The 12,822-nt window shown below is 40.7% G+C and overlaps 1 protein-coding gene across 1 annotated transcript; it reads right to left on the bottom strand.

Annotated features, from left to right (window-relative positions):
• Positions 1 to 5,924: 5,924 nt before the first annotated feature.
• Positions 5,925 to 9,691, bottom strand: TMEM252 (transmembrane protein 252). Its single transcript, XM_011382501.1, has 2 exons — positions 9,414 to 9,691; positions 5,925 to 6,243 (listed from the first exon to the last, which is right to left on the bottom strand). Exons 1-2 carry the CDS (start codon positions 9,689 to 9,691, stop codon positions 5,925 to 5,927), a joined length of 597 nt encoding a protein of 198 aa, XP_011380803.1.
• Positions 9,692 to 12,822: the final 3,131 nt, after the last annotated feature.

Here is a 12,822-nt window from a genome sequence, read left to right as displayed (position 1 = left end):
GGGGGGAAAAAAAGATAATTTGCTGGTGGGGAGTGGAGAGTAGGTGGGAAAAGGAAAAAAAAAATCTGTTTTGTTTAGGTTTTGGTCATTTCCTCCAAATGCAGTAGGGTCTTCAGCTGTCTGTTAAAGCTGCACTATCATTTGATACCTGTATTTTATCACACAAAAGAACCTCCCTTTTTGAGAAAGAAAAAGTGGTCTAGGAAGCTGTTAGTCATGACATCTGAGCATCATTGGTGCCAGTTGAGAAAAGGTTCTGAAACTAAGCCTAGTTTGCCAGAACTGAGCTGACCCTAAGCCCCTGGGCAGACCTAAGAAAACTCTCCTGAGCATGGAGGAGGATTTAGCTTTTCATCCTATGTCAGGTCTCCCACAGGAAAGTTGTAGAGGTCCCAATACCCCACCTCATGCCCGCCAACCACCCAATGGTCCGCTTTCCCACCCTCCCATCTTCAAAGTCCCTCTCACATCTTCTAATGCTTTCTACAAACCACAATGGCACACTTTCAACAAAACATATCAAGGGGTGTTATTCTCTCTTATTTTGTAAATAATATTATTTTAGCTATTAAGCTGGCTGCATTCCTTCAAATTTAGCCACTCGTTATGCAGGTGGAAAGCGGTTTCTTGGCAAGACTCTGCAAATGAATGCTTACAGTTTCCGGGCTCTTCCTTGATTACGTCACCTAGGTCGATACAGGGGTTTGTACTCATTCCTCCTGGGAAGACGAAATATCACCATGTCTGCTATCTCTCTGACTTTCTCTCCACTATCTTATCTCCCAGTAATGGCCTGTTTTAATGCACTCAGTTGGACATAGTTCAGATCTTACTTATAATGGCTGTAAAGGGAGATAATGAAATGTCATAAAAGTAGAAAATGAAGGGGACGCTGGAAGAAAACCTTACTGGCAGTACAGTTATGGGCCTGATGAGATGGAGGGCAGAGTGGAGACCCCTGCTGGAAAGCAAGGGGTAACAACTGGCTTTTTTTGCCCAGGAAAAGGATATTGCAGCTCTAGCAGCCTCCATCTGTACTCAGCCAGGACACTCGGTGCATGGGACCTGTTTGCATATGTTTTGCTTCCTTGGGAACGGCACTCTCACTTATCGTGTCATTTGCACAGATGATGTGGTGTGCTTTGATTGTTAAGCAATTTGTTGTTGCTGTAGTCAAGATTAGTGCAAGCTGGGAAACATTCCCAATAAGGTGTTCGTTTCTATTTTCTATCTATGCTTCTGTCAGAAACGTGCTAGGACATTTAGTATCCAATAAAAAAGAAATTCCTTATTTCAACCTCATGCAAAGATTGTGGAATTTTGCTTATTGTTTGTTTTGCCAGTTGAGATACTCTAGTAGCGGTCACTATTCTAATTAAGTTTGCCTTTCAGAACACTAGCAAGGGCTGGTTTTCATTATCATGACCTTGGGAATTTATTAAATAAATGGAACAGAAAAGGCAAATTGCTCAGAACTGCCTTTGGGGGTCAGCAGAAACTGAAATGGCATCTAGTCTTTTATTAAGTATTTTCATTTCGGAATAATAGGAAGGCGGCTTTGAGCTGAAATTCTGAAGAACTAGTTATGAAATTTATCAGCAATGGAATGCAATTTGCCTTATGGATTTGGTTCTCATCGTCTTTGAAGTGGAAGTCGGTGACAGCCATTTATTCACTACTCAGCTCTGTGTTGATCAGCACAAATAGTTGCATTCTTAGCCTTGGCTCTAGGTAAGAAGATATTATTTCTTTTTTCTCATGGTGCTAAACTTTTAACCATCTCTAACTTTCAATGCTCAAATGTAAGTTAATCCTCATTTTTAAATTCTGTTTCTTTATTTCAATACAGAGTCATGTGTGTCCAGCAGCCCAAATATATATTCATTCACTCATTCATTCATTCATTCATTCAGCAAACATTGGTTGAACAACTCTATGCAGAGTCCTGTTTTTGGTACAGCAAGGAGATGTTTAAAACATTATTCCTGCTCCTGTGAGCTTGTAATTTGGGGACAGGTGGCTATGGCAAATATATACGAAGAATTAGGTAGACATGAATGTTACAGTAGAGGCACAAACAATGAGAGAGATTGACGGTGGAAACAGAGAGATTGACTCAGAGTGGCAGATCACTAGGCACTTGAGGGATTTCCCGAAGAGTCGAATTTCTTCAGACTTGTAACCGTTTATATAATGTCACCGGGGTGAATGCATCAGGAACAGAGATTTGGATTTGAGAGATAGGAACATTGGAGAGAAGGCTCAGATGAGCGGGGTTGAAGCAGACACAGCGTTGTAAGTGTCAGGCGGAGCACGTGCTTGGGCGCCGTTATGGAAAGAAGCAGCTGCACAGCTGCCTATTTTTACAGAACTTTTTCTTAGCTTGGTTGCCAAAGGGAAAGTCATGTAGTGGCTCTGGGACACAGCCTCTCTCTGGAACCTGCTCACATTCATAATCACCGAGGTATTATTTCTGCTTTACATAAAATCTAAGCTTCTCTTGCTCAGCTACACATGTATATCCTCTTGCCTGCATCCTGAGTAGAGGTGGAGGTGAAAGGAAGTCACTCTTCTGCACATAACGTTCTTTATGTTATTAAATGTGGAGCTCCAGACACCAGTTTTTCTGAGTAAATGAATGGAGAAGTCCAAGAAATTGGTGGGGAGCACAGGAAACAATCATAAAAAAGACTATGGATAGAGTGTGGCAACTGTCAGGGCCACTGTTGTGACGGGCTAATATTGAGGGGTTCGCTCACAACACCACGCGTCTCCAGAACAATGACAAGCAACAGTATGTATAAGACCTGGGCAGTGCCACTACCCACCCAGTGGGTGTTTGGAAATGTGTGTATATGTGTGGCGGGGAGGCATTTAGTGGGAGGGGTCCCCACTAAAAGGATGCTAAATATCCTGCCAGGTGTCAGCCAGTCCCCCCTAGAACAAAAAGTTGTTTTGTCTCATCCTTAATTCTTGAGTTTATTAGCTGACCTTGAAAGTGGGTAAGCAGCCATTATTAAAATAAGATCACTTATCAAATCTTACTAATCCAGAGTACAGCCTACATCCACAGTATTCATAGGACAAATGGTGGTGCATGACACCGCAGGCTGAAGGATTTGGATTAGACTTGAAGGCTTTCTGCACAGGAAGCCTCAGATCGATGACTAGTCCCACGGTGGCACATCGGGCTGACAGCTGGCTTCATTGAGCCCGTGTTCTCTGCAGATAATACAGGCAATGACAGGGATAATGGTGTGGTGACTTCTCATTGGCCAGCTGTGGGTCAGTGTAAGGCATGGGATTTACTTTGGCAGCAATATCTATCAGCAGTGGCAAGTGTGGGGAATTTGAAAAAGCACCTGGGGGAACTGGTGGGGACATAACAGATGACTCCATTTTATTGCTCGATCATGCACCGGGTACTCTTGGAACATGTGGACACTGATATCCCAGACACCTGCGTAGAGGAGAGTTCCATTCCTGAGTGGTGAAGGGTCTGAGAAATCGCGTGCCTTTGGAAATGATGTAACTGCTAGTAAATCAGTCTTTGGCCCTTCGACAGTTACAAACAGCAAGAGATTATCTGAGGCATCAGAGCTTAGCAGAGTGCCTGCTCCACACCAACCAGCTGGAGTCCTTATCAGTGGAAATGGCTCATGCATTTGACAGCCCACTTGGTATGTGGGTCAGCCTAAGTTGTCATGGAACAGTATAGAATATGGTGAAGATATGCATTATAAACCCATGTCTTTATCATATTTCATGTCTTTTAGCACTCAGTCTGTGCCCTGAAATATAGGTAAGCTGGGGAGATACTTTACAAAAAAAAAAACCTGTGCTTAAGTATAATCTTAAAGGATGGTTAAGATTGTCAGTAAAATGACTTGTGAGTTTTTGAGTGGAGGGGTTTAAAATACACATAGTACATCTCAGATATGCAAAAGATGCAACACAAACTATTCTATAACTGATCTCACCATGCTCATCTTCTGGAGGATAGGGTGGGTACTTAAACTTGCTATTCAGCAGGACATTATAAGATTAAAACACTAGAGAGTCATCATCTGAGTATTACTCTTTCCCGTTGACATCTGAGAGGCGGGAATGAGCAAAGACACTCTGCTTGGAGCTTTGTCTCTTACCCACTTTCTCACAGTCTAAATGCCCTCCCTGTCATTCACAGAATCATGGTTCTCAATCACCACCATTAACTTTATCATAAGCTTAAGGAGGAAGAGGAGATACAGTGTTTATTTGCCCTGAGTGAATCCTCCAGGGATGACCAATAATTTCTTATTAACCACATAGCACACTTTTGTCTGACTTGCCCAGTGGGTTTACATTGCTGGGCCTTTCGAAGAAAGGATTTGTTTTGGTTAATACCCATGTTCTTGATGCTCGCTTCAGAGTACGTATGTTTAAAAAAGAAAAGGCAATAAATGCCTGTAATTAATATTTTTTTTTCAAAAAGCACCTCGTTTACTTTCTGAATCAATAGTTCTTGTTCAGTAATGTTTGGGTCTGTAAAAAGATTAACTTATTTGGATGTTGTGTTAGCTCCACATAGAGAATGAAACTTTGACTTATGTTCCTCTATTGATTTTTTTTTTCTGATATGAAACAATGGCAAAAGGGAAAGTTTAAATACAAAATTTATTGCAGTAAAGAGATTAAAACAAGTTTCTTATGTAAACCAAAATTAACATTTGTTTCACATGACTATCAGTAGTTGGAAAAACCATCTATTACAAATGCAAACTCTGGATGAAAGCCCAGTGATAGAGCTGTTCGGATCAGTGAATGTTCTCAGACCCCAGGGAAAATTTGGGGATAACCATCTCAGTAGAAAAATAGAAATGACAAGAGAATAATAATAACATGCATTGCTAATAAATGATCACCTTCCTGTTGGACAACCACGTGTGACCTGCATATCCAGTTATGCCCTCGATGTCAAGGATTTAAATCACAGATGCCCAAATTCATGTTTTATGTTAAGGGACCTTTTTTTCCTTTTATGTGGTTTCCTGTGTATTCATCAAGACATGCTTAATCTGTGCACTCAGCAATAACTAGGAAGAGGAGGCCACCGGAGCCCCATCCCATCTCAACAGCCCTCTTCCTTCTTGAAAGATCTTTATCCTTGCCACCACTCTCCAAAACCCCTCCTGTGCCCATTCACTAGGGAGCAGAACATCTGTTACTATTAGAAACCATCTGTCATCATGAACATAATGACCAGGTGAAAGAAAACTATACCAGGAGTTGAGGGACAAGCTCTTGGGCAGAAAATGTGGATGGCTTATTTGCATTTTAAAAGAGAAGCCAGCCAATGTACCTGAAAGCAACCTGAGAGCAATCCCTGCTGCCCCTCCAAGACCTTTAGGTATTACAGCAACCCCGGGGCTCCGCTTCCTGTGAGGGCCCACTTTCTGAAGAGGGAGAGAAGTCCAAACTGCTGCCTGGGAGAAGGGAAGTAAGACAGGGTTAACCTAACACCAAAATTGGAAGTGAATATGTCCTTCCATGTCCCCGCTCCTGGAAATAAATGTTCATTATTGGAAAAGTTTCTTAACTTCTCAGTCTCAGTTTATGCATCTGTAAAATGAGAATCGTCATTGCACCCATCTCTGAAGGTTATAATGAAGGATAAATAAAAAGCATAGAAAGTTCATAGCACAGAGACTGCCATATCAAAAGCATCTCATAATTGTTAGATATTAATCCCAGCACAAATTCTTCACTTGATAGAGGAAAAAACTGAGGCCCAAAGAGATGAAGTTTTTTTTCCAAGCTCTAAAGCATGAGGCTGTATCCCTTTCTACTACCCTGCCATTCAACTTGTTCTCTTGTATTAAAAAATGTAATAAAATACAAAAAAGCTGAAAATATTTTTAAAGCCTTAAGCATCCCCTCTGGGGTCACTGACATGGCCCTTCCTCCCACAGTCCCTTGCTTATGTTTATTATTAGCAGCTGTGTCCCAGGAGGATGTGTCACGCATGCTGGAGAGTACTCTTGGCTTTGCCTCTCTGCACCCAAGATGAGGTTGCTGTCGCAGCTGTCGTCTATGGAGTCGTAGGATGGTGGGGCCTCTCGGTGATCATTGTTTTCATCCACAAATTCAAAGACCATCTCTGTGTACACAGGTGGAGGAACATCCAAGGCCTCTCCCTCTGCAGGACAGGTTTGCTTTTCAGCATCAAGATTTTCTTCATAAGCAGGAGGGTAAAAATCTGGCCTGAGGGACAAAATGCCACAAATACATGTGTTACTTCAGTGGTTAATGCCAAAGAAGCATATGTCTGCCTCTTACAAATCGCATTGTGCAAAGTTAAACTGTTAAGAAACATTGATTTTACAACAAATATACTTCTTTCCTGGCATCACCAGTTTTTAAAATATGTGCCGCTTTTTCAGCAGAACTCTCTTTATCAGCCATAGGATGTGGGCCTCTATAGTCATTTTTTTTCCCAGTGGGTTATTCCAAGCTATTCTCCCTCTCTTACTAATTGGAACCAGGGACTATCAGTGTGAGATCCTTAGCAGGGGTAGGGGGTATGGCCCTTGACTGTGGAACTTCTCTCTACCCAATTATTTATATATCCTTATCCCTATTCACAGACATCACCTTCTACTCAGTTGTATTCACTGTCTCAAATTCTCACAGCTAACAAAATAATGAATGAAAACCATCTTTGTGCAAGTTCCTAAACTATATCAGATCTTCTCTCTTTCCTATTACTCTTTCAAGTCTCAGGAGCTAAAAGAAAAACAAAAACCCACCATACTCATTTTCCAAACTATTTCAACTGACAACTTTATGTAGATCTACGTTGCAACTCTTTCTATGCCATCAGGCCAATGGCTAATGGAGCCATTCACACCAGAGCTGACGGATTCATTGGTCATCTTGCCCAGGGTTGCTAATTGCTAAATCCTTCTGGCTTCTCCATTATGAATGGGATTGGGGTTGGCATGGAGGTGAGGAAGACAGAGGGTGAACTTGTTTGAGATGTGTATTTATAGAGTGAATTCTTCCAGTGCCTACAGGGAGTGTTTGTGGTATGTAACCACAACAGAACCAGGACTGCCATTTGTAGCCACAGCTCCATTCCAAATGTGACCAGGCCCAAAGCCAAATGTCTGAAGGAGATGTCTACTGTACAGCATAAATCTCAGCCTTCACTCAGAATAGCCAAGACTGTGTCATGGGGCATATGTGTGAAAACACTGAAGACAGAAAGGTGAGCTATTCCCAACAACTATTTGAGAGGCTCCAGAATGACTGTTGCCTGCTCCCAAAATCCCATCCACCTCTCTCGATCCTCACCCCTCCATAGTAATTCACATTCCCAGTGCCCTGAATTCTACCATTGCAGACCCATTTGTTTTAATACCTCAACCCGGGTTGTGGCTATGAATATACCCATTTTGAATGCCTATGCTCCTGAGAAATGTAACTTTACATTGACTGACTTACTCACCATTCTCAGTGGGCTGGGCATCTATTAGAAGCAGCAGGAAGAGACAGTAAATGGGGGGTCTCATGATATCCATAATTTACTTTAAAGCCTTTCCACATAGTGTAATGTTATGCATGTGTTAGTAAATTTAAGCTATACTCTAAAGTTAATCGGTTACACTTATCAGGAATTCACACTCTGGAGGCAATTATCTAGCATTTACACACATACACACACACACACATATGCATGCACACACATACAAAATCACCATCCTATAATCATCTATAATCACTTCAGTTATCTTAATTTTTTATCAAACCCAGAGACTTTGCTAGTAAGTATAGGAAACATTGGAAATGAGTTTTGGTTATTATAATTAGTATCTTATTAATTAGTATAATAATGTCAAAAATCAAGTCATGAGTAAAATTACTTATATTCAAGATACATAAAGTAGCTAAAATACTTCAGTTCGAGGAAGCAGAAGAATTTATGGAGTCTTGCAGCCAGTACCCTAAGGATTATGCCTGTTGTTTTATCACTAAATGATCCTGTGTTCAGCCAAGAATTAGGAGGTTTTTGATTGTCTGATATTAACCATAAGGCCAACTGAATTTTTCTGAATGTGGTAAATATGTATAACATGAAATTTACCACTTTAGCCGTTTTAAGTGTATAATTTAACGGCATGAAGCACATTCACATTGTTGTGCAACCATCACTACTATTCATCTTCAGAATTTTTCCACCACCCCAAACTGAAATTCTATACCCATTAAATAGTAGCGCCCTATCTCACATCCCTAACTCCCAACCCCTAGGGAACCGCTGTTCTACTTTCCTTCTATTAATTTGACTACTCTAGGTACCTCATATAGGTGGAATCATATATATTTTGTCTTTTCGTGTCTGGTTTATTTCACTTAGCATCTCTTTGAGGTCCATCCATGTTGTAGCATGCATTAACATTTCCTTATTTTTTAAGGCTGAAAAATTCCATTGTATGTATATACTACACTTTGTTTATCCAGTTATCCACTAATGGATATATAAGTTGTTTCTACCTTTCGGCTATTGTGAAAAATGCTGCTATGAATATTGATGTACAAATACCTGTTCAAATCCTTGCTTTCAATTCTTTTGTCTATATATCCAGAAGTGGACTTGCTGGATCAAATAATAATTCTATGTTTAATGTTTTGAAGAACCTCTAAACCAGTGGCTGCACCATTTTACATTCCCACCAATAGTACACAAGGGTTCTAATTTCTCCACATCTTTGCTAACACCTGTTGTTTTCTGTTGTTTTGTTTTGTTTTGCTTTTGATAATAGCCATCCTCATGGATATGAGGTAGTAAGGTTAATTGGATCTTACTTTTGGAATATTATTGCCTTGCCTCAAATATATCTTTCATTCAAGGTATGATCAAAAAACCTAAAAGGATACTAAGCTGGGAATTCACTGAGTTCACAAAGAGCCTGCAGGACTGATTTTATGCCTGCTTGCTTATTTGTTGTATGAAAGAATTTGGTCTGGGATTTGCTTTCTCATAACCTGGTAGCCAAGTTATGAGGAATAATTAACCACCACCAGCTTCTAAGGACAGCTCCTATAATACAACAAAAGAACCTAAGAGTTGGGCCTCTTAAATTGGCTTAGGTGGGTTTTCAAATTGGGCAGGGGGTTGGGGGGTATTCTCTAAGATAAATTCTCTTTACTTTATGGTTTTCTCCAGAGGCAGCACCATTCATCCTAATAACTAACCCCAGAGTAATTCCCTGATGATGAAATCTCAGTTCTAGACATATAGGCCCATGAGACTTTGTAAATTGCTCCATGTAATTTATAGCCACTCCGCAGTGGGAATAGAAGTCACTCAGCTTTTCCAGAACTCAGCCTTATCTCAACCTTCATCAGTTCTCCAGCTTCTGAATACATACCTGTCCACTGTGGCCAGGGCCACAGCCCCATGGGCAAGGTGTTGTCTGAGCACATGGCTGAACAGGCCTTTGCTTTCACTCGCCTGGTGGTAGGTGTTCCAGAAAATTCCACTCACAAAGATTATAAACCCCAGAGACAGAAGAGAATAGGCCAGGATCAGGTTCCCCCGACAGTTGACGTTGGAGCCCAAGGAAAAGAAGAAGGCCCCCAGGCAGATTAGCAGGAAGCCTATCAGGAGGGCAAGGACACAGAGAACTAGACCAGTTCTGTTCTGCATCCCTGCTTCTTTGAAAGCCAACTCCCTGACCCTGCCACTTCCCTTCTTCCCTTTCTCACAGAGAATGCTCTCATTAGCCAGCTTACAGCTTTATACACTCTGGGACCAACTGGCCTTTGGACAATTAAATGAAGCAGGCACTTAGAAGCTGTTCATTAATCAGTAACTGTAATGTCATTGGAGGATTAACCTAAAAACACAGCACTGTGTACTACAGAAAGGAGTGGCTTCCCATAGCTGTCTTGCTCTTTTGAGCTGGATAGGACCCTCAGCCAACCCAAGTTATTTGAGGAGAGGTCTCCTATCCTTTGATTAAAAAGGCATTGGTCTCTTAATCCCCACAGTGGGTAATTCTCCACCAGTGCTAGAGAAATTAGCATTTCTTAATGAACTATCTTCTTTGCGGTTTGGCAGGGGAGTCGTTTCCTGATTTCTTCTTTCTCTGTATTAAAGACATTTTTTATGACTGTTAACATATTTTGTCTTGCCTCTCTCAACGAATCTTTCTTTATTGCCTTCATACTATGATATTGAAAAAATTCCAAGAAAAAAGCCCATGGAGTGAACTCCCTGATTCCTTCTCTGTTAACAAGAAAGATGAGCATTAGCAGGAGGGGGAAAGAGACTGCCAGAGAGAAGGATTGTAATAGATAGAGCTTTGGAAATTTGGGGGATTTCTGGGGATGGTTGTAAAGGTAATGACCCAGTCAGTGACTGCTCTGATTTTGGTTTTCTGTCTTTCCCACTGTTGGGGCCCAATTCTTGAGATCCTAGGGTCATTTCTGGTTAATACGTAGGTGTTCAATAAAAATATTTTGCTTATTGCTCGATCCCTGGCCACCATTCTTGGCTCACTAGAAATAATTGAACCAGATCCCACCCTTCCGGCTCTCAAAAAAGGCCCAGGCATTTGATAGAAGAGCATTCCCTAAAGCATATAGCATGTTACCATCTCTATGCAAAACAAATACTTGTGAGAAGCACTGCCTATTCAATCCCCACCCTCCCTTACACACATCTTAGGATTTCACAGAGCATATTAACAAATGAAAGTCTCTGAAAAGTTTTACGATCTTTTTCCTGTCATAAAATATATATTAAATTTTTTTTTTTTAGTAGATGTTGCTAAAAAATGTTCCCTGTCCTCTCCCCCACACCATTGCTCTATGTGTAACCTCAAAGAATCTTTCTAGAACCAGCCTTCTCTCTTCTGTCTGGAATTTATTTCTTCCATCTTGACTGTTTTTAATTGTGGGCACCCTGCTCTAAATCTGGCTCATGCCTGATTCCTTCTTTTTTTAAATCTGATGCAAGTCTCTGCCAAAAGTCAGTTGCCCAGAGGGACTCTGGGTCATTTCTATCCAAAGAGATTTTCTTCAGTTCTTCTTTGCTACTCATCTATCCCACTACTCCATCACCAGTATTTTTCACTTACTTTCCCAGTGGAAAAAGCAGGTTTTTGTGCAGTAAATCCACGCATATCTTTTAGCCTCGTACCCACCATCTCCTCAGCTATACCTTTATGTTATGAGCTAGGAGAGAGAGAGAAAGACACTGGATCAAAAATGCTATCAGGTACGTCCCATTCTACCCCCTGATTTCTATCCTTATTAGCTTCAATCCTTACTCTGAACTACTTTCATTTTATGGTCTTGATATTATCCTTGAAATCTTAAAACAACTCCTTCTACAATTGGTCTGAGGCTGGCAGATTTCTAAGATGACTCCTAGTGATTTATGTCCTTTTATGTGTGTGGTGGGCTGGACATAGTGATTTGATTCTAACCAATAGAATATGGCAAAAGTAGTGGATGTCACTTCCATACTTCGGTTTCAAAAGATTGTGACTTCCATCTTGCTAGCACTCTATTGCCCTTGTAGCTTGCACCCTTTGAAGAAGGAAGCTGCCATATTTGAGAGGCCATATGACAAGGAACTAAAGGCAGCTTCTGGCCAACGTTTAGTGAAGAACTGAAACCCTTAGTCCATGGGACAGTGAGGAACGGCATCCTGCCAATGATCATGTGAACTTGGAATCAAATCTTTGCCCTACTGAGTCTAGAGGTGACTATACCCTAAGCAACACTTCAATTGAGAGACCTTGAAGCTGAGGACTCAGCTAAGTCTTGTCCAAATTCCTGACCCACAGAAACTGTGAGAAGACAAGTATGTGTTGTTTTAAGCTGCTCAGTTTTGTGGCAATTCTTTGGCAATTTGTGGCAATAGATAACTAACACAGTTCTTTAGGGCTTGGAAACCAGGAGAGACAATCAGTGTTAAATGTTTACACAGTACCTAAAACATAGAAAATGCCCTATCCAAGTTGGTTATAATCATCCTCACTATTATTGTTATTATTATTACTGTTGTAATTCCAAAAATCTGGGGAAGCCCCAGGATTCTCAACTGAAGGGTCTGTGCTAGGAGTTGGGTCCTAAGAACAGGTAAATGGTAAGGCCCAAGAGATACTATACTATTAAGTACTGGAATAAAGAGGGGTAGCACTCTGGATCAGAACTGCCTATCCATAGGGCCAGGCTTCTTTGTTTTGGACCAAATCTGGGAGATGAATCACACGGGGCATTTTAACAGGTTCCTGTGATCACACGAATATTTGAGCAAGTAAGAATCTTTATTATTTCCCTCTTTCATTTCCAAAAAAGGGTAGGTCATACCTTGTAGTTTGTCAGATAGGTTCTTCGCCTCTATATCCTTTAAGAAGGATCTTATCATCCAGAACAGTGTATTTTTTTGTTGTTGTTGTTCTTGTTGGTTTTTTGTTTTTGTTTGTTTGTTTGGTTGGGTGAGAAATTGGGAAGGAAAGAGTAAGACCCAGGATATGACAAGAGGATGAAATGGCTTTGTTACTTTACATAAATTCCCTGGGCTCAGAGTATTTCAGGAGTTTATCTTGGGTGAGGTCGGGCATCGAGGAGAAATTATAAGAGAATCTGTAGTATATGAAGAGAGTAGCTGAGAAAGAGAAAAAAATATATAGAAATATGAAATATTGGTAGGAACCAAGTGTCTCCTTCATAATGATTGAGACATACTAGCAAAGAATTTATGTTGAAGTTGTTTTTGCATGTTTATGTTTATTATTATTATTATTAAATATATAAATTTTAAAT

Source organism: Pteropus vampyrus, unplaced genomic scaffold (genome assembly GCF_000151845.1).
Source record: "Pteropus vampyrus isolate Shadow unplaced genomic scaffold, Pvam_2.0 Scaffold479, whole genome shotgun sequence".
Taxonomy (NCBI): domain Eukaryota; kingdom Metazoa; phylum Chordata; class Mammalia; order Chiroptera; family Pteropodidae; genus Pteropus; species Pteropus vampyrus.
Note: the sequence above shows the minus strand (reverse complement) of the source record. Positions and strands in the feature narration are given on the sequence as shown.

Coding starts and splice junctions, on each gene's coding strand:
- TMEM252 (XM_011382501.1), bottom strand. CDS start 9,691: ATGCAGAACAGAACTGGTCTAGTTCTCTGTGTCCTTGCCCTCCTGATA. Junction 6,244..9,413: donor GCCCTGGCCACAGTGGACAG/GTATGTATTCAG, acceptor TTTGTCCCTCAG/GCCAGATTTTTACCCTCCTG.